The 22,930-nt window shown below is 37.1% G+C and overlaps 1 protein-coding gene across 3 annotated transcripts in view; it reads left to right on the top strand.

Annotated features, from left to right (window-relative positions):
- Positions 1-22,930, top strand: part of LOC126183764 (laminin subunit beta-1) — a 344,910-nt gene that overhangs the window by 254,474 nt on the left and 67,506 nt on the right. For all 3 annotated transcript variants that reach the window (XM_049925993.1, XM_049925992.1, XM_049925991.1), the window contains 3 exons: positions 479-587; positions 9,014-9,175; positions 21,656-21,773. In XM_049925993.1, coding sequence (XP_049781950.1) covers positions 479-587; positions 9,014-9,175; positions 21,656-21,773 — 389 coding nt within the window. The remainder of the gene's footprint in view (positions 1-478; positions 588-9,013; positions 9,176-21,655; positions 21,774-22,930) is intronic.

Genomic DNA, 22,930 nt, shown 5'->3' with positions numbered 1-22,930 from the left:
GTACTACATATATTTGTGTAAGTATCCTTCTTGATATGCCAGTTGCTCACTGCTCTAAGAACTTACAAGTAATCCAGCTTAAAAGTGCACATTACACAGCAGACTACTTTCACTACTACCTAGCATCCATAGAGAACAAATGGTGTTACCATGATTAGCACTGGGTCTGTGCTAACCTTCAATAATCTGTGCAGTGAGTTAATTTAAATATTGTGTGTAACATTCAAAACCACACAGAATAGCCAGATTGATTGAGCATGTTGTACTCAAGCTTGTCTATTCTGTGTGAAGTGCAAGGGACACCACTAGTTCTGTTTGTATTCGCATACACAAAGATACTTCACTACCATTTAAAAGTAAAATAAATATTAAAACATCGCCTCTTGATGGTTCTCAGCAGGTTAAACTATGCAAGGACAACACAGACTGTTACTAGATTTTATTACTGGTTTTTAAAATGTGAAAATTTTTCTTTCAGATGTCGCCCTCATGTCACTGGCCAGCAGTGCAACCAACCAGAGCAGAGCTACTTTACTGCAACCCTAGATTTCTTGGTTTATGAGGCTGAGCTTGCAAGAGGGAGTGAGGTATGATCTGATTTGCTCAACAAAAAGTCTATATGTCAGTCCTAATAAATCAAGAAAACTTTGTAACAAGAGTAGATCACTACTAACCAAATAGAAGAGCAACAACATAGGAAGGGGTTAAGAGAACTGATTTGGAATATGCAGGGAAGTGTGGAAGAAAGGATTGCGGGTCACTAGGAATGATGCTGAGGCAATAGAACAGGAGGAAGATGGGAAATCCAGAGTAACTGCAAGAGATAAAGGAAAGCAAGATATGGATGAGTTAGGGTAGGCTAAAAAAATGACAAGAGACTGATATTGGTGTAGAGCCTCTTGGTGGGAGCGGAAATGAGCTTAGAGGCAGGTGGAGGATAGGAAGTAGCATAGACTGGAACCATTTGGGTTGAGGTAAGAAGAACTTCGGGGGGGGGGATTGAAAGTGGTTTTGAGATATCTGAAAAAGTGGAGGAAAAAAGGCTGAAAATCTTATATATAGTTTGGAAAGTTAAATAAAAGTATATCAATAAGTATTGTGGTAGTATCAGATAAAAAAGGTAATACCAGGTGTACCAGTATGAAATGAGTGTTAAGATACAAATGTGTCGATAGGGAACATTTGTTGTGAACGAGACTTAATTTTTTTTGTTTGGTTGGTATGACATCTGTCAAAGATATTTAGTATACATTAAGTCATGGAACAAACAACACCGTATGTTTTCATCATGTTAACAATGTCGAATTTTGTACCAGAAAGTGATGTTTCGTGGAAAGCATTTATTTTTTGTTTTCATTTGAAAAAAAGTGCTGCAGAGTCTCATCGAATGCTTGTTGAGGCTTATGGTGATCATGCTCTATCAGAAGCAACATGCAAAAGATGGTTTCAATGGTTCAGAAATAATGATTTTGATGTAAGAAACGAAGAACATGGAAGACCACCAAAAAGTTTGAAGACACCGAATTGCAAGCAATATTGGATGAATGATACTTTGAGTCAGAAGCAAATGGCAGCAATGCTAAATGTTGGACAACAAAAAATTTCTGACCATTTTAAAGCTATGGGAAAGATCCAAAAGTGTGGAAAATGGGTGCCACATGAATTGAATGAAAGACAGATGGAAAACTGAAGAACCATTTGTCAAATTTTGCTTCAGAGACATGAAAGAAAGTCAATTTTGCATCGAATTGTTACTGGCGATGAAAAATGGATTTATTTTAAGAATCCTAAATGGGAAAAATCATAGGTTAATCTGGGACAACCATCAACATTGACTGCAAAACCAGATCAATTCGGCAAGAAGACAATGCTCTGTGTTTGGTGGGATCAGAAAGGTGTGGTGTATCATGAGCTTCTATAACCCGGTGAAACTGTGAATACTAATCGCTACAGACACCAAATGATCAATTTGAACTATGCATTGATCAAAAAAAGACCTTAATGGGCCAGAAAACATGGCAAAGTAATTTTTTTACACGACAATGCACCTGCACACAAAGCAAAACTGGTTCAGGATACAATCAAAACACTTGGCTGGGAGCTGCTACCCCACCCACTGTATTCACCAAACTTGGCCCCTTCCGACTACCATTTGTTTTCATCAATGGGACACGCATTGGCTGAGGAACACTTCAATTCCTACGAAGAAGTCGAAACTTGAGTGTCTGATTGGTTTGCTTCAAAAGAGGAACATTTCTATTGGCGTGATGTCCACAAATTGCCAGAAAGATGGTCAAAATGTATAGAAAGCAATGGTCAGTACTTTGAATAAAATGTTTTTACTTTTCAATTCAAAATTAGTGTTTCATTATCACAAAAAAACACTCATTTCATACCGGTACACCTGGTAGACAGGGGGAGCTGAGGATGAATTAAGAAGTAAATATGTCTACAGGAGAAGAAGAAAAGGAAGCTGTAAGGGGGAAGATGCTGAATGCTGCTGTCTTTACTATAAGAATAATTTCCACTATTATGTATACTTTCATAGGCTCATTTATTTTGCCTTTCTTGTGCATTGTGCCCTACAGTATCATATTTTGGAGCAATTCTATCCCTGTGCAGATAAAGCTCTTATCCCACATGAGGGTGAGTAAAATGATGTATGATATCAGTGCACAAACTTTGTGCAGGTCACCGTATAAATGTCATTGACCTCTGATATCTCTGTACATGTACATACACAGTATGTCCAATAAGTATTAAGACTGAAAGTACTCTTGTTCTAAAAGTCTACAGTTTGATTTTGATATTCAGCAGTGAAACTGAGCTCTGCTTCTGATTTCCCTCACTAATCCAAGCAGATCTTATAATATTATAAAATGTGAATAACCTGCCTCAAGAATAATTTCAGTTGCCATACCCAGTGATATGTCACAGATTGTAAGGGAGGCAACGATCAAGCAGAACGTGGCAATGTTATCCCAACCACCTTAGTCAAGATTTGGCTGCCATGCCCCAAGGTCACTATCTAGTGTTATCTACAAAGTATCAACAAACAACAGTCAAATTAGCAAACATAGAAAAGTGACAGTGGGCTTCAGTGACAACAAATGTAATATATAATTACTGCAAAACAGTTTATCCACAAACTTCATAAAAACAACAAAAATAAAACATAATGATGTCTTAATTAATCTACTGTAAAAGCAGATACATGTTTCATAAACTTAATAATACTGAAAAACAACTCATTAACAAATATAATAAAACACCATAATAGTGTAAATATTGCATAAATTCATTTACATTCTAAGAAATCAACACATGTAACAGGCATTGCAATCAGTATATATTATTTTATATTGTTTTTTATGTTGGCCTTACAGGCAGACACTTTAAAACCATGTTCGAAGAATGTGCAGAAATAGGAAGGAAAAATGTGGAATACAAGTCTGCCTTTGCTTCTCATTTAATTTCAAATGGTCACAGTGTAACTAATATTGCCAATAACCTCACAGTTTTGCGTTGTGTTTGTATGCTGCTGATTTACCCTTGATGCTTCTACTTATTTGCCTTGTTTCCTAGATTGAATGTTTGTTTGTCTTAAGGTCTCTGACATCATCTTTTGTCCTTTCTTTTTTCATAATAATACTTTTTACATGCCTCTTTCTTGTGAGTCTATGTCAGTCTTGTAAATAACAGATTGTTGTGTATTTCATTTGATATTTTTAAAGAATTTTATCAACTTTCATCTCATCGCTTTACTCTCCTTGCTTACTTCTCTGCCTTCTATAGGCCCCCATTGTCACCTGTCTCACATCTCTTTAAGTGCCACCTCCTGGCATCTCTCTTCAGTCACTCTGTGTTCTGTCAGATGACTAACATGTAAGTTCATTTTATGTATATTGATTTCATAGATTGGAAACGAATTTTCACAATATTTATGTTTTTATGGTGTTTTAATGATGTTTATTCATAAGTTTTTCCAGCATTATTTAGTTCATGTAACATATATCTATTTTTTTTAGTAGACAAATTCAAATGACATAACATTTTATTTTTGTTGCTTTTATGAAGTTTGTAGATGAATTATTTTGCAGCACTAATGTATTATGCTTATTGTTGATGATGCCTACTGTTCTTCTTTCTTGGCTCTACAACTCATGATGAGCCTTGGCCTCTTCTACAATTTCCTTTCATTTCTCTTGGTCCTTTGCCAGTAGTCTCCAGTTTCTATAGCCCATCTTCCTAAGATCTTCGATTACTCCATCTTCCCATCTGGCCCATGGTCGACCACATCCTCTCTGCCCTCGTAGCTTTCCTTGTAATATTCTTTTTGGTACTTCTGTATCGTTCATGCAAGCCACATGTCCCGTCCACCTCAGTCTGGATGATTTCACTATCCTTCAGATGGATTGGTATTTGTATATGATATACAACTCATGGTTGTATCTCCTCCTCCATCTTCCTCTTTCACAGATTGGGCCGATAATTCAACTAAGTACCTTTCTTTCAAATGCATCCAGTATTTCAATATCTTTAGTTGTTAATGTCCAGGTTTCAGAGGCATATGTAAGCACTGGTCGTATAAGTGATTTTTAGATAGTTAATTTAGTGGTGTGAGACAGGAGCCTTGAGGATAGAAGTCTTGTTAGGGCAAAATAGGCTCTGTTGGCTAATATTAATCTCTGCTTAATTTCATAGGAGGTATCATTTAGATTGGTAACTGTCGAGCCCAGGTACTTGAAATGTTCAACTCTCTCAAATGTATAATTGCCCATTGTTATTGCATTTGGCATATTTTTTCTATGTGCTTTTCCAGCTGCCATATAATTTGTTTTTATGTTCATTTATAATTAACCCCATGTTCCTACTAGCATGTTTGAGAGCCGTAAATGTCTCTTCCATTGCTTTTTGGGTTCTTGCTACTATATCTGTGTCATCTGCGTAGGCCAGTATCGGCACTGATTTATAGACAATCATTCCCCTATTCAGAAGGTTTGCATTTCTCATCACCCTCTCCAGGGCGGCATTAAAGAGAAGACATGCCATTGCATCCCCTTGTCGCACTCCATTTTTAATACTCAGAGTATTGGACATCATTCCTCCTATTCTTATACTACCTTGTGTTTCGCTTATTGTCATTCTCACCAGCTTTACCAACTTTCTTGAGATTCCCAGTTCATCTAGAGCTTGATATAACTGCTCTCTATTTATGCTCTCATAAGATACTTTGAAATCTATAAAGAGGTGATGCATGCCAACCCCATATTTGCTTTTTTTCCAGGATTTGTCTTAAGGTGAATATTTGATCTATAGTTGACTTCCCGGGAGAAATCTGCATTGGTACGGCCCCGTCTCCCTCTGTATGATTGGGAGGATTCTGTTGAATAGTATATTAGAGAATATTTTATATCCCAGATTAAGTAGTGTAATTTCCACATTCCATCTGATCTCCTTTCTTATATATGGGACATATGATACCCTCTTTCCATTGTTGGGGCATTTTCTCCTCTTCCCATATTCTGGTGACCATTTCGAGAAGGCTTCATTCCAGCACTCTGCCTCCTTGCTTTAACAGTTCTTCTGAAATACCATCTGTCCCCGCCACCTTGTTGTTTTTCAATTTCTTGATGTCACTTTTCACTTCTCCTATATTTGGCGGGGCAGTTTTGTTGTCTGGGTCCTCTTCCCCATTCATTTCTATTGGATTCCCTGGTACAGTTATTCTAGGGTTGAGGAAACTATCAAAATACCTGCGCCATCTTTCACATATTTCCTTCTCTTCACCTATTATATTCCTTGTCTCATCTTTTATTAAGTTTATTTTACTACCAGAAGGCTTCCATGCCACATTCACCTCTCTATAGAATTTTCGTATTTCATTTTTGCTTCTCATGAGCTCCATTTCTGTGACACTTGCTTTCATCCATTCTCTCTCTCTCTCTCTCTCTCTCTCTCTCTTTCTTTTTTTTCTTTTTAGTCTTCTTTTCAATACTCTATTTTTCTTTCTATTCTTCTACTATCCTCCTTGTACAGTGCGATCAGTGTCCTTCTATATGCTTCGTTCTTTTCTTCAGTTGCTATTTCGCATTCAGTATCAAACCATGATGGTCTTACTTGTCTTGTCCCAGTTCGAAGTATCTCTCTTATCAATGTCTCCGCTGCCTTTTTTATCGCTTCCCACTGCTCTTCGATGTTATATTCTCCAATGTTTATCTGTATATATGTTTGGGCCTCTGAGACTCCTTTCGTCCAATAGGTCCGATTTGTGTCTCACATCTGTCAAAACATGGTCGATCTGGTTTACTGTGTTTCCATCTGGTAAGGTCCATGTTCCCATATGTATTTCTTTATGTGGGAGCAGTGTTGATCCTATTACCATATTTCTATAGATGCTGCGAACGGTATGAGCCTTGCTCCTTTCTCATTACTTGTTGCACGTTTGCTGTGGGGGCCAATTATCGGTCTATAAATCTGTTCTTTCCCCACCTGAGTGTTTAGGTCTCTGTCTATTATTTTGATATCATGTTCTGGGCACTCATCTTATGCTCTTTGCAAAGATTCATAGGATTCTTCTTTCTTGTCTTCTTTGGATTCTTCTGTTGTTGCATGGGCGTTAATTATGAAATAGTTAAGGAATTTCCCCTTTATCCAGAGTGTTGATAATATTGGACTAATGGGTGTAAACCTTATTACCAAATGCTTTAATTGATGACGTACAACAAATCCTGTCCCCAGCTCATGATTTCTTTTGCTGCAGCTGTAGAATATATTCGCTTCTTTCATTTCCAAAACTCCACTCCCCATCCATCTAATTTCTTATGCTTTGCTTCAGATTCATCATTTGATCCAGCATTACTTTCAGTGCCCCTGGCGATATAGGGATTTCACATTCCAAGTACCAATATATAAATCTGATCTATGTCTTATATTTATCTTCTTCCTTATTTTCCCTCCTTCATTTACTTGTATTCCGTCCTCATTGTCCCTTTTCATGCCAGGTCCATTTTCCTTCATTCATACAGCTTTGTTTGTAGAAGTTTTGCAACAATTGTTTTTTACTGAGCGGGCTGTCAACCCTGCGTCCAACCCCTACCAGGGGAAGGGCGATTTTTAATCAGGGTTTTCTTCCCTTAGCCTTTGGAGACCCAAATACCTACTACAAGGCAGCAGTTGTTGTTTTGATAGTTTTGGTCCACCCCGGGTATTTTATTTCCCTGGTGTCTACCATATCTGGTGAAAGTTCCCCAATCCGCCACCTGGGGAGGCACCCAATGGGAGACTAGCAACTCCACATGGGCATGCCTGCTGTTACAGTTCTCTATTTGATTAACTCCATTGTACTTTGTAGATATCACTGGATGATGGATTGTCTTTTTCCTGCCTCATCATTTTTGGATGATATCAATTCTTTGCCCTGAAGCAACACAAAATTCAGGGTTCACTTATTATCCCAAGTTTATGGCATGTCAATAAACCTATAACTGTATCAATCAAATTTACCTTCTCTTTTATCTTTATATGATATCACAAATTTGTTGCACCTCCTCTCACTTTTAATTTTATAAAGCAAAGAGGCATTCTGTTTCATTGCTACCTTACTTCATAAAATACTTCCATATGAGCATCCTACCATTATTCAGTACAACTGATTTTCAAGGACAACAGGGAGAAACTACAATATAGATCAGATGGGGCAAGTCTTGCATATTGAACATACATGTGTACTGTCTAATAGGCCACTCTGCATGGAAAAGATTGTCTCTGCAGTGCTATACTGATTCTTATGTCATGTCTTTGTTACAAGTTCCTAATTCCCATCATGGTTATTAAAATAACAAATGATCACTTTTCCTAATGTTTGAAAACAATGAAAACATTATGTGTATCTTTAAAAAGGTTTTAGTCAAAAAGAAAAATTTTGGCCCTGCTGCTGTGGCAAATTGCTACACCAGTTTTTTACCTGTTTATTAGTAAAAAATTAAATACCTGTTGTAACTAGACAAACAAACACCAAAACATACCGGTTATTCAGAACTAAAATACTGATCATGGTTTTTAAATGTGGTTTATTCAAAATCTTCTACTCTTTCATGAGATTTGCAGTTAAATTATGTGGACATGTTTGAATGGAATTGCAGAAATTGCTCAGTCAGGAAAACAAGTTACACATGTATAACACTTCATTAACCATTGTACAGAAAGATGTACACTATTGTATGGTTTCCATGTTCAAATCCCTCTTCCTTCTGTACCAAAGTCCTTTACAATAGTTTAGAGCCCATTGCTGCTACATATTTGCATATACTTTGAGAAATCTCATGATAAGCTTTTTAAATTTTGGATCAGCATATTTGAATTATACATATTTCTCCATCTCTATACTGGCCTTTATGCCATATCTACACAAGGCTGGCATGTAAATTTATGGATTTGACAATGCTAGTGGTAGAGAGTGGCTGGATGCCCTTTCTGCCACCATCCCTTCATTCCCTCTGGACGGAATTCGTGGACCCCAATTGTCTGCGTCTAGTGTTATCCCATGTGAAAGTATCTGAATGCTTTCTAAATGTAGGTACTAGCCTGGTATTCGCCTGGTTAGATGTGGGAAACCACCTAAAAGCCACATCCAGTCTAGCCAGCACACTGGCCCTCATCATCAACTCACCAAGCGGATTCGATCCAGGGGGCCAGCACACCTCCCTGAATCCCAGAAGCGGTGTATCCTGTGACTTATACATATAATGATTTATCCAATGACTGTGTAACTTCAACACACTTGGTGTAAAAAATCATGAGAGAGAATAAATAAATAAAAACATATAGACACTAAACAATAATTGTCAGCATTTTGAAACATTATTGAATGTGCATAATAAGATAGTCAAGCAGATGTTATTGTTTTTCTTGTTACTATTTCTGATGTTATGTGGGATGACTGTTAAGTATTCTCCTTTGTAGTTATTCATTTCTAGTATGACTTATGTGTTTTTTCTTTATTTTTTTTCAGACTTGCCAGGTTGTGATCAGAGAGCCATACAGAGATGGCAGGGAAAATAGTTGGACGGGTACTGGATTCATGAGAGCATTTACTGGCTCTGAACTTGAATTCCCAATTAACAATATTCAGCAAGGAATGGATTATGACATAGTTATACGTTATGAGCCTCAGGTAATTCTTCACTGCTACGACAACCTCCTTGCAAATTTTTCATTCACTCATAAATTATATTGTACATATGAACACTAAACTTAGAGATGGATTGGCTTCCTGGAACAGTTTGGGAACAGAAATGCAATCAATTTGCTGTAGTTGGGGATAAAGTGGAAACAGTTTTTTGTAGTCAGCTGTTACCGGATGCTCTAGAGGCAACCAATTAATTTTCTTCTGTATCTTGTCTGCAGCAAAACTTGTTAGTTAGTACCATGTTATCATTTGTTCCATGTTGGATGTTTGTATTGCTTCAGTATAGGTAAAGTCCTATCATTCCATCGTCTCAGTGTCATCTTTTGTAACCTGTTGCAACCCATCATGTTTGCCTCCAACACTGACAGCCAGTGATATATTCAGCAGAGAATGAAGTAGTAATCAATTGGAGGCTAATGTCTTATAATAGCATTCTGTACCTGATTTATTATAGTTATCATAATTTGTTTGCAGATGTTGTTGAAAAAATTATAAACACTCTGAGGCAAAGTATCACATGGATGAAATTTTATTCACACATTATATGGTTGCACACTGTACACTGATGAGCCAAAACATTATGACTGCCTGCTTAATAGCTTGTTTGTCCATCTTTGGGATGAAATGCCTAATTGATTCTGCATATTAGGGATCCAACAGTTTGTTGGTAGGTTTGTGGAGGTACATGGCATTAGATATCTACACTCTTCACTTAATAATGGGCCGCTGATTTGTGTACGCAGTGATGGCATCAGTGACCCAGATGGGTTCCATGGGATTTACATCAGGCGAATGTGGTTGCTGAGACATCAATGTGAGTTCACTATAATTCTCCTCAAACCACTGTAGCACAGTTCTGGCTCCAAGACATGAACAATTATACTGCTGAAAGATGACATTGCTTACGGGGAAGACATCAAGCATGAAGGGATGCAGGTGGTTCACAACTGTCAGCGTGTCTTTGGTTACAGCTACAGGTCCCATGTAAGAGGTGGAGAATGTCTCCCATAGTATAATACTGCACCCAGCAACCTGCGTCCATGGCGAGGTGCATGTTTCAATCCACTGTTCACCTTGATGGCAGCATTTGTGGAGATGACCATCAACCTAGTGTAGCAAAAATGTGATTCACCCAAAGAGCTGACATATTTTCATTAACTGACAGTCGAATCCCGATGGTCCCGTGCTCACTGCAATCATCATAACTGATGATGTCATTGGGTCAATATGTGAACAGGGGGAGGGGTGGTATGCTGTGGAGCTCTATGTTCAACAATTTATGATGAATCATGTGCTCTAAAACACTTGTGTGTGCACAAGGTTTGTGCTATTTTGATAGAGATGCCACAGATCACTAGCTATCCTATTTAACAGAGCAGACAAGCCTTTGAACCCCAAATTCTGTGAAGAGTCATGAACGTCCAACCATTAGTGCCTAGTGGTAGTTCCACTGTCTTACCTCTTTTTGTAGATCCTCACGACAGTACCATGTAAAAATTCAACCAGCTTTGATATTTTCAAGATACCTGTCCACAGGTTCTGCATTGCAGCCCATATCTTCACTAGGATGATTCTGCATATGTGTATGCTCCACTTACATACTTTTGTTACCATGTCACATGCCCTCAACACCACCAGTCAGCATCCAACGTCATGGGAGGCAGTGGTCATAATGTTTTGGCTTATCAGTATATTTGGTCATAATCACAGGGTTCTATACTAATGGACATATTAGCTTTGGAAATGATCTTCAGTGCCTTGTAGACCCTCTTCTTGCTACATTGTGTTTCTTCAATCATGAGTAGAAATAATCACTGAAAAGTTATATCATCTTGGGAGATAGTGTTCCATGTTACTTCCAGCTATTGCTGTAGTTGGTAATTGGATGTTATTGTTTCTGAAGACAGGACCAGATGTCATCCCATCATGACCTACACATGCTCGGTAAGAGAGAAGTCTGCTGCTTGTGTTTGCTGGGAGAACTGACAGACTTCCATTAACTCGAAGAACTTGTTGTTGGCAACAATAATGCCCATTTTACTTTACAACCTCAAGTTTGCATTTAGTAATGCTGTGTTCCGTCTTGGTTCCATGTTTCTGGCAGTGTTATTTGTACATTAACAACAATACACAGCCGTATGAATATGTTTACTGTTGTGGAGTTGACCAATACACACTTTGTGTATGGGTTAATTGAATGTAATGGAAGAGCAGCACAATGACACTAAGTTGACCTGTTCCCACATAGGCAGCAACTACATGACAATTTTAAAAACCAGCTTGAGGACTATTGTATTACTCTGAGTTTTGTGTTGTACCTTTTGGTGGTTGCATATTATAAGCTTTTTCACTGTTGTCAAGGTATTTCTGCATAAACATAGGTAATTGCAGTAACAAACTAAATAAATCACAATTACACTATTACTGTGTAATGAACCATATAACACAGGTCCCTTAACTCCAGTTTTAATCTTCCTTATGTTCAATTTTGAACATGGCTGATAATGCAACAACCGTAGACGAAATTTATAATATTATTTGAAAATACAGCTCTTTGGTTGCACAGGTAACAAATTTTCAACTTTACCTAGGTTTCAACTGCTCTAAGGCAGCCTTCATCAGAAGTCAAAAATTTTTACATTACCTATAACAGAGTTTTGGAATAATATAAAAATTATTAAATTAAACATATGTAATAAAATTACATAATAGCTAACTGCTACGGTACAGTGGACAAAGAAAGCATACTTACATAGAGTAAATAGTTATGAAATGGTTTAGAGCAACAGTGCTCACGTTAAAGATAAAAATATATTTGTACATTATAAAATTTTCCTAGGACTGCACAACTTGATTAAGACATGCCACTAAGGGTCACATGTGCGGCCAGCACTGTAAGCAGCATCAGACTGACAGGCGCGCGTGCCGTCGATGTTAGCAAGTCGGCACCTTGTATCACACCATCTAGTATTGAATGCTTGTAATTTACAGTGACAACAGCTGTCAGAAGCATTGGAACAGGAGTGCACGTAATGTGCTGATTACATTATGTCAGATAGTATGTAACAGATCGAAAGGTGAACAAAATATTATACTGTGAAACAGGGAGAGAGAGAACAATATTTAAGGCTACAGTACGGGAAGCATAATAGCAATATTCTGCGTTAAGTGATTTTAAGCAAGGGCTTTACACCATCAAAGAAATTTTTATCACGTAATTGTATTTGCTCATTGAGGATGAAATGGTCGTTACGGGAAAAATGTTTTAAAATTTCCAACTGTTCAAGAATATCAAGTCTGAAGCCTTTCTTTTCCGTATGTAAGATACTAATATCATGAACATCTTTAGGTTTGTGTCCTGTGATAAGAAGGTGGTCAGCGAATGACGAATTATGTACGTTTTTACCTTTTTTCCCTAATAGATGCTCTTTATATCTAATCGAAAAAGCTCGTCCAGTCTGTCCTATATAATAAGCTGAGCAAGTGTCACAGGTGATTTTATAAACACCTGAGTTTTGCAGAGGCGACCGTCTTGGTTTTAAATTATGGATAAGATTATTTTTGAGAGAGTTGTTGGTAGAGAAAACTATGTTGCAGCCATATTTATTTTTAAGGAGACGTTGCAATCTGTAGGTTATTGGCCCTACATACGGTAAAGAGAAGTATTTCTTCAAATCGCCAGGCTCGTCAATAGTGGTCCCAAGCGTAGTAATTCTGTTATTGGTTTTCTGTCTGAAGACATCATCTAACCATTATTAACTGCAATGGTTTTAATTAGATTCAATTCGGTTTTTAAATTTTCAGAGGACAAAGGGGTAGAGATTGCTCTATGAACAGCAGAGTCAAAACATGCTTTTTTGTGAGATCGTGGGTGTGTGGAACAGGCTGGCACAATTTGGTCAGAAAAAGAATCCTTACGAAAACTATTGAAAGAGATTTTGTCATTCACTATTGTCAAAGTTAAGTCTAAATAATTTAACTGACGGGAGTTGTTTTCAAGTTCACATGTAAAGGTGATTTTTTCATGTAGTTTGTTAAAGATCTCGAACAGGTGGTTCATGCCATCATTCGTTCCGTTATAGATGATTAAAATGTCATCGACGTACCTAGAATATGAAACAATTCCTAAGGTGGTAGTGGAAAAATTTTTGAAAAATGTCTCTTCTAGAGAGTTGATAAAAATGTCTGCTAGGATGCCAGCTAAGGGATTGCCCATAGTGAGACCATCAGGTTGTTGGTACAGCTGTCCATTGAATTCGAAATAATTGTACTTTGTTATGATTTGCATTAGGTTAATGAAATCAGTGATCTGTTCATCAGAGAGTTCTTTTTTGAACAAACGTAAGTTATTCTCTATGATAACTAAAGTCGTTAGTACAGGCACATTGGTATGAAGGTTTTTAATATCAAATGAGAACATCTTTGTGTTTTTGTCGCAGTGTATGTCTTTTATTTTGTTGATAAGGCTCTGACTGTTAGCTATAGAGTAATTATTTTGAAAAACAGAAGACCTTTTTAATTTATCATGAAGGAATTTTGCTAGATCATGGTAAGTGCTGTTCATACTATTAGAAATAGGCCGAATAGGGTGATTTATTTTGTGGAACTGGGACCGAAGCTTAGGCGGCTGGGGGTTCAGCTGTTAATCAGCTGTTTTTTCTGGAATGGCTTAAGTAAGGAATTTGCACCATTGACCGCGGATCTAATTTCTTTTTGTAAAATTAGGGTAGGATCTACCTGTAGCTCAGAAATATTGTTTTCCTCTAAAAATTCTAAAGTTTTTGCTACATATTCATCTTTTGTAGCAATAATAAGAGAATTACCTTTATCTGATTTGGTTATGAGAGCATCATTATCTCTAAGTTTAACATTAAGAGAGTTGATTAATTTTTTGTCATAATTGACATTTTCAGGGCAAACTACATTTCTACTAAGCAAATTACATACATCATTAGCAATTCTGGTCTGTTGCGATCTTTCGATTTTTACACTATCTAGACCAGTTTTCAGTTCAACAATGATATTTTCTATTACATGCTGATCAGATAAGTTTGGTTTGACATTGTATTTTAAACCTTTTCTTAACAAAGAGATTTCATCTTTAGTAAAAATTATGTCAGTTTTATTTAAAATCCTATTAAAAAACTTATGATTTTTTTTTTCAAAATTATCAGTTCACTGTGCCTTGTTTACAGGTAAAAGGCAAAGAAGTTTATCAATTTTTTTCTTATGTCTGTTATAAATGACTTGCCTATGCACTTCTATGCTCTCGTTAATATGACACCAAAAGTCATCAATTTGAAAGTTATAATGGGTGCGAAACATTTTGGTAAGTTCAAAATTGTAAGATTTCTGCCTGCTCAGGCTTTGTTACATACTATCTGACATAATGTAATCAGCACATTACGTGCACTCCTGTTCCAATGCTTCTGACAGCTGTTGTCACTGTAAATTACAAGCATTCAATACTAGATGGCGCGATACAAGGTGCCGAGTTGCTAACATCGACAGCGCCCGTGCCTCTCAGTCTGATGCTGCTTACAGTGCCGGCCGCACACGTGACCCTTAGTGGTGCGTCTTAATCAAGTTGTGCATTCCTAGGAAAATTTTATAATGTACAAATATATTTCTATCTTTAACGTGAGCACTGTTGCTCTAAACCATTTCATAACTATTTACTCTATGTAAGTATGCTTTCTTTGTCCACTGTACTGTAGCAGTTAGCTATTATGTAATTTTATTACATATGTTTAATTTAATAATTTTTATATTATTCCAAAACTCTGTTATAGGTAATGTAAAAATTTTTGACTTCTGATGAAGGCTGCCTTAGAGCAGTTGAAACCTAGGTAAAGTTGAAAATTTTTTACCTGTGCAACCGAAGAGCTGTATTTTCAAATAATATTATAAACTTTCTTATGTGCCTATCCCATTCGGATCTCCGGGCGGGGACTACTCAGGAGGACATCGTTATCAGGAGAAAGAATACTGGCGTTCTACGGATCAGGGCGTGGAATGTCAGATCCCTTAATCGGGCAGGTAGGTTAGAAAATTTATAAAACGGAAATGGATAGGTTAAAGTTAGATATAGTGGGAATTAGTGAAGTTTGGTGGCAGGAGGAACAAGACTTTTGGTCAAGTGATTACAGGGTTATAAATACAAAATCAAATAGGGGTAATGCAGGAGTAGGTTTAATAATGAATAAAAAATAGGAGTGCGGGTTAGCTACTACAAACAGCATAGTGAACGCATTATTGTGGCCAAGATAGACACAAAGCCCATGCCTACTACAGCAGTACAAGTTTATATGCCAACTACCTCTGCAGATGATGAAGAAATAGATGAAATGTATGATGAGATAAAAGAAATTACTCAGGTAGTGAAGGGAGACGAAAATTTAATAGTCATGGGTGACTGGAATTCGTCAGTAGGAAAAGGGAGAGAAGGAAACATAGTAGGTGAATATGGATTGGGGGGAAGGAATGAAAGAGGAAGCCGCCTTGTAGAATTTTGCACAGAGCATAACTTAATCATAGCCAACACTTGGTTCAAGAATCATAAAAGAAGGTTGTATACCTGGAAAAATCCTGGAGATACTAAAAGGTATCAGATATATTATATAATGGTAAGGCAGAGATTTAGGAACCAGGTTTTAAATTGTAAGACATTTCCTGGGGCTGATGTGGATTCTGACCACAATCTATTGGTTATGAACTGCAGATTGAAACTGAAGAAACTGCAAAAAGGTGGGAATTTAAGGAGATGGGACCTGGATAAACTGAAAGAACCAGAGGTTGTAGAGAGTTTCAGGGAGAGCATAACGGAACAATTGACAGGAATGGGGGAAATAAATACAGTAGAAGAAGAATGGGTAGCTCTGAGGGATGAAGTAGTGAAGGCAGCAGAGGATCAAGTAGGTAAAAAGACGAGGGCTAATAGAAATCCTTGGGTAACAGAAGAAATATTGAATTTAATTGATGAAAGGAGAAAATATAAAAATGCAGTAAATGAAGCAGGCAGAAAGGAATACAAACGTCTCAAAAATGATATCGACAGGAAGTGCAAAATGGCTAAGCAGGGATGGCTAGAGGACAAATGTAAGGATGTAGAGGCTTGTCTCACTAGGGGTAAGATAGATACTGCCTACAGGAAAATTAAAGAGACCTTTGGAGAGAAGAGAACCACTTGTATGAATATCAAGAGCTCAGATGGCAACCCAGTTCTAAGCAAAGAAGGGAAGGCAGAAAGGTGGAAGGAGTATATAGAGGGTTTATACAAGGGCGATGTACTTGAGGACAATATTATGGAAATGGAAGAGGATGTAGATGAAGATGAAATGGGAGATAAGATACTGCGTGAAGAGTTTGACAGAGCACTGAAAGACCTGATTCGAAAGAAGGCCCCGGGAGTAGACAACATTCCATTTGAACTACTGATGGCCTCGGGAGAGCCAGTCATGACAAAACTCTACCATCTGGTGAGCACGATGTATGAGACAGGCGAAATACCCTCTGACTTCAAGAAGAATATAATAATTCCAATCCCAAAGAAAGCAGGTGTTGACAGATGTGAAAATTACCGAACTATCAGTTTAATAAGTCACAGCTGCAAAATACTAACACGAATTCTTTACAGACGAATGGAAAAACTGGTAGAAGCCGACCTCGGGGAAGATCAGTTTGGATTCCGTAGAAATGTTGGAACATGTGAGGCAATACTGACCTTACGACTTATCTTAGAAGAAAGACTAAGAAAAGGCAAACCTACGTTTCTAGCATTTGTAGACTTAGAGAAAGCTTTTGGCAATGTTAACTGGAATACTCTCTTTCAAATTCTGAAGGTGGCAGGGGTAAAATACAGGGAGTGAAAGGCTATTTACAGTTTGTACAGAAACCAGATGGCAGCTATAAGAGTTGAGGGGCATGAAAGGGAAGCAGTGGTTGGGAAGGGAGTAAGACAGGGTTGTAGCCTCTCCCCGATGTTATTCAATCTGTATATTGAGCAAGCAGTAAAGGAAACAAAAGAAAAATTCGGAGTAGGTATTAAAATTCATGGAGAAGAAGTAAAAACTTTGAGGTTCGCCGATGACATTGTAATTCTGTCAGAGACAGCAAAGGACTTGGAAGAGCAGTTGAACGGAATGGACAGTGTCTTGAAAGTAGGATATAAGATGAACATCAACAAAAGTAAAACGAGGATAATGGAATGTAATCAAATTAAGTCGGGTGATGCTGAGGGAATTAGATTAGGAAATGAAATACTTAAAGTAGTAAAGGAGTTTTGCTATTTAGGGAGTAAACTAACCGATGATGGTCGAAGTAGAGAGGATATAAAATGTGGACTGGCAATGGCAAGGAAAGCCTTTCTCAAGAAGAGGAATTTGTTAACATCGAGTATAGATTTAAGTGTCAGGAAGTCGTTTCTGAAAGTATTTGTATGGAGTGTAGCCATGCATGGAAGTGAAACATGGACGATAACTAGTTTGGACAAGAAGAGAATAGAAGCTTTCGAAATGTGGTGCTACAGAAGAATGCTGAAGATAAGGTGGGTAGATCACGTAACTAATGAGGAGGTATTGAATAGGATTGGGGAGAAGAGAAGTTTGTGGCACAACTTGACTAGAAGAAGGGATCGGTTGGTAGGACATGTTTTGAGGCATCAAGGGATCACAAATTTAGCATTGGAGGGCAGTGTGGAGGGTAAAAATCGTAGAGGGAGACCAAGAGATGAATACACTAAGCAGATTCAGAAGGATGTAGGTTGCAGTAGATACTGGGAGATGAAGAAGCTTGCACAGGATAGAGTAGCATGGAGAGCTGCATCAAACCAGTCTCAGGACTGAAGACCACAACAACAACAACATGTGCATATCAACCATTCAACACTCGTGAATATGCCATATTCCTTCACCCTGAAAAAGACTTAGGGGAAGTGATAATAAACAGTGGTGATTATCACCTGTGTACCAGAATCTTACATGGACACTTAGATATTAATCAGTCATTATATTAATTGGTCATAACTTGCACTATGAGAGCACAACCATAATTATTGTTAGACCTCACCAACAAATGGGTTATGCTGTGGAATGACTGGTAATCATCTTCTAGTAGCTGTATTTCTTCCACGACCTGAAAACAGAGGAGCTTGCCATCAGATTCTGTACTCCATACTTATTGAATTGCTTAACACAATACAGCCTGCTGTGGAATGTAGTCCAAGCTGCCAGAGGTGGTGGTGATGTGTGTGTGAGGTGTGCTTCCTTGTGTGAATGGATTTGTGTGAGTTTAAATTTCAGAAGAAGGCTTTAGCTGAAAGCTAAATGTGTAACAAGCTTTTCATTGCGCCTATTTGCAACACAGTGTGTCATCCTTACAGTGAATAGCAATCTGTATTTTTCCTTTATTTAATATTAGTTTTTAGTGTAAAATCTAAATGTAATGTGTAATTTTTAATGCAAATTCTTATCATGTACATGATCACTGGTTAATGGATAAAGATGAATGAATAAATAAATATTTTCTGCAGTACATGTATTTTTTGTCTCTACTAGATAGAACTTTGACTATTGACTGCTGTACTGAAGCCTAGGTAATTCGGATCATTCAACTCTCTTTATAGAACTCCCAAAAGCAGATAAACAAAAGCCTCCAGAAATTTATATAAAAAGGAATTAAAATGAAAATAATACAGATTTTTTTCCCACAGTAAACTGAGTGTTGTAAGGTGGCCTGTAGATCATTGTATTTCAAGCACCAAAAACTGCAGAAAGTTCTTAAATTGTTTCCTAGCTCTATTCAATGAGCTATTTCCTCCCAGAAATTGTCAAAAGAAAGAAAACCATAAACATAAGTGGCTTACACAAGGAATAAAAATTTCTAGTGTCAGAAGCAGGCAGCTCCACAATAAGCTAAAAATGAAACAGAAATCCTGGTTTTGTTAAGTATGTTAAATGCTATAAAGCTGTATTCAGAAAAGTTGTACTGGCTAATAACAGATCTGTCCTCAAGCATAGAAACAAGACAAAAGTAATACGTATATATGAATGCGGTATCTGTTCTTTCGGACATGTCCGAAAGAACAGATACCATCTTCATATATATATATATATATATATATAGAGAGAGAGAGAGAGAGAGAGAGAGAGTTAAGGCTCACTAGCCATTTGACCATCTTTGTGTGGATGCACAAACAGTGCCTGAACTCTTACGTGAATCGGCGGTAAAGCCGCAAGTAATGAGTATGGTGGGCAGGGGCACTATGAATGTAGTGCGGGACAATCAGTTGCAAATGTGGGTCTCACGGGAGATGTGCCAGAGATAAGTCCCTGCAGTCACACTATCCTCTGTGTTCTCGGTGGCTCAGATGGATAGAGCGTCTGCCATCTAAGCAGGAGATACCGGATTCGAGTCAAGGTCGGGGTACACATTTTCAACTGTCCCCGTTGACTTATATCAACACCTGTATGGAGCTAAGGGTATTCATTTCATTGTGAAGTAAAAGCAGTATGGTCAGTCGCTCGAAATAGGAGTGAGAGAGACAAGGAATTCTGAAAATCACATTTTAAAATATTATAGTTAACCCCATTCAGATGGCAAATAGTTTTAATGAACTATTCTTAAATGTGGCAAGATCAGATGTAGATATAGAAGCTTATCAAGACAAGGTAAATTCGATAAGGTTGGTAAACAATGGGAATACATATTTTAAATAATTTGAAAAAATCACACAGAGATGTGGAAAATGAGATATTGACTTTAAAAAAGAAAACTTCATCTAGGTGGGATGAAACACCCACATCTATAATAAAGTGTGTGTATGATGTCATTTCACTAACCACTGTTGATTATTATAAATCAGTCTTTTGTGCAAGGATGTCTTCCAAACAAATTGAAATATGCCACGATAAAACCATTACTCAAAAAGGAATTGAAAGTGGATATGGGGAATTACCAACCTATCTATCTTCTGCTGGTCTTCTATAAAGTATTTGAAAAGATTGCAACAAAACAAATTCAAAAATTTTGTACTATAAATGACAATTTTAAAAACCAGTTGGATTCCAACAATGAAAAATCACTGTAATGCCATCAATGAATTCACTCAAAATATATGCTCCTCATAAGATATGGGTAGAAAGGTCACAGAAATATTCTGTGATCTGACAAAAACCTTTGATTCAGTGAAGCACTCCTTACTTGTAGATAAATTACAGCTGTATTGAATCAGAGACCTGCTTTGGAATGGTTCAACTCTTACTTAAAAGATAGAAAACAAAGGGTAATTGTAACTTCTGATTCAAGCAATTACTCCTCAAACTGGGAAACAATTTTACATGGAGTCTGACAAAATTTGATATTGGGTTCCTATCAGTTGCTTTTCTACATAAATGACCTACCATTTGCTATTGATGTTAATTCAGTTTTATTTGTGATGATACAGCAGTTCTAATAGAAAATGAGGTGATTGAAAGTATTCTCAGAAGTGTCAATGATACTTTAGAGCAACTTAAATCTTGGTTCCATCAAAGTGGACTAAAACTAAATGTAACTAAAACGAAAATGATGCACTTTGAAAGTAAATAATTAGAACAGAATTAAATATAAGTAATTTGCAATGATCAGTATATCACAGACACAAATCATGTTAAGTTCTTAGGCCTAAATTGTAATAAAAATTTAAACTGGAAGGTACACATTGACTACTAAGCAAACAAACTGAATAGCTTAGCATTTGCAATGCATATTTTGTCAGGTTCCAAAAATATAGGCACCAGAAAGATACACTGCTACTTTGAGTCTGTTATTCTATATGTTATAATCTTCTGGGGGAAATTCAGCATATGTCTCAAGGCTCCTAGTATTATAGAAGAAAATAAATAGGAATGTGTGTGTTGCCAAACAAAAGAAACATACTGACCACTGTTAAAAAAATATAAAAATACTGTCCATTCCTTCCTCTTATATATAAGACGTGTTGACTTTCTTATACAAAAAACCAATGGAAACTTGAAACTTTCCATTTCCACCACAACTACAACATTCACCACAGAGGTAATTTTCAACTTCCAATGCACACTTTAAAACTCTATGCCAAAACACCAGAGTATAGGATTAAAACTTTACAATAAAATAAAAAGCAGTAATATATTTAATGTGGAGCTAGGTTTGCTTTTAATACTGAGCTTTTCTCTTCTGCTATTCTGATATTGAGGAATTCATTGAGGACAGTTTCACTGTTTGACCAAGGGAACTGCATTTTTTTTCTTCTTTTTGTGCACTGGAAATTATAGTAAGTATTTGTATAGCTACATCTCAAAAATGCGTATAAAATAATGTAAACTTTTGTATTTCTCCAAAAATGTTCTTAGTTTAAACTTGAAATGTCTCCTATACATCAAATCAAATGATTTTAAAATTGTATGTAATGAGATGAATAAATCATATTTCACATATGTTTCATAGGTTCCTGGTACATGGGAAGTGCAAGTAGATGTTATCAGACCTGGTCCAGTGGATCGTAGTGGCCCTTGTGCAAATGCTATTCCTGATGATGACACAAAGGTCGTTTTTCTATCACCAGGTAAGTGCACACTGTACATTGTACAGTTCATATTGATATTATATCTGCGCCCAGTAGCTGAGTGGTCAGCAAGACAGAATGTCAATCCTGAGGGCCCAGGTTCGATTCCCGGCTGGGTCGGAGATTTTCTCCACTCAGTTACTGAATGTTGTGTTGTCCTAATCATCATCTCATCCCCATCGACACACAGGTCGCTGAAGTGGCGTCAAATCAAGAGACTTGCACCCAACGAACGGTCTACCCGACAGGAGACCCTAGTCACATGACATTTTATTTATTGATATTATTATTATTATTATTATTGTTGTTGTTGTTGTTGTTATTGCTATTGTTAAATTTCAGGTTTCTTCCAGGATGTGTGTTCATACTCTTGTTATTCATTCTGTATATTAATGACCTGGCAGACAACATTAATAGTACATCAGACTTTTTTCAGATGATATAAATATCTATAATGAATTACTATCTGGAGAAAGCTGCACAAATATTCAGTAAAAGGTTGATAAGCTTTCAAAGTGGTGCAAAGATTGGCAACTTGCTTTCGAAATGTTAAATTTTGCATTTTACAAAATACGCACTTGTAGTATGCTATGACTACAATATGAATGATTCACTGCTGGAATCAGTTAACTTGTACAAACACCTGTTGCTAACAGAGTATGAGGATATGAAATGGTCACAGAGACTCAAGTCAGAGGTACAGCAAGTGGCAGACTTCACTTCAGTGGAAGGATACTGGGAAAATGCAGTCAGTTCACAAAGGAGGCTTCTTACAAAACACTCGTGCAACGCCTATCAGAATATTGCTTAATGTGTGAGACCCATACCAAGTAGGACTATCAGAGGATATTGTGTGTATACTGTCCCATAGTAACCATACTTGAGTCCAAATCTGATAGCAGGGTTCGCAATGAAATAAAACACTGAACACTGAGAGCTCATTTATTATGAACACCAACATACAGCCAGAAGAAAACTAAACTCCTGGACAGAGTGTGCAGCTGCCTATATAAACATCAAATGTTCTAGAATATACAAAAATAAGACATTTCAAGAACTTTCTAGAAATGATAAATACAAAGTAACAAATAAGTGCTGGTGGTCAGGTTTGAGCTGGTGACCTGCAGTGTGCCAGCCAGCAATGCCAACCACTGTGC

Source organism: Schistocerca cancellata, chromosome 4 (genome assembly GCF_023864275.1).
Source record: "Schistocerca cancellata isolate TAMUIC-IGC-003103 chromosome 4, iqSchCanc2.1, whole genome shotgun sequence".
Lineage (NCBI taxonomy): Eukaryota > Metazoa > Arthropoda > Insecta > Orthoptera > Acrididae > Schistocerca > Schistocerca cancellata.
This window is presented reverse-complemented; position numbering and strand designations above follow the sequence as displayed.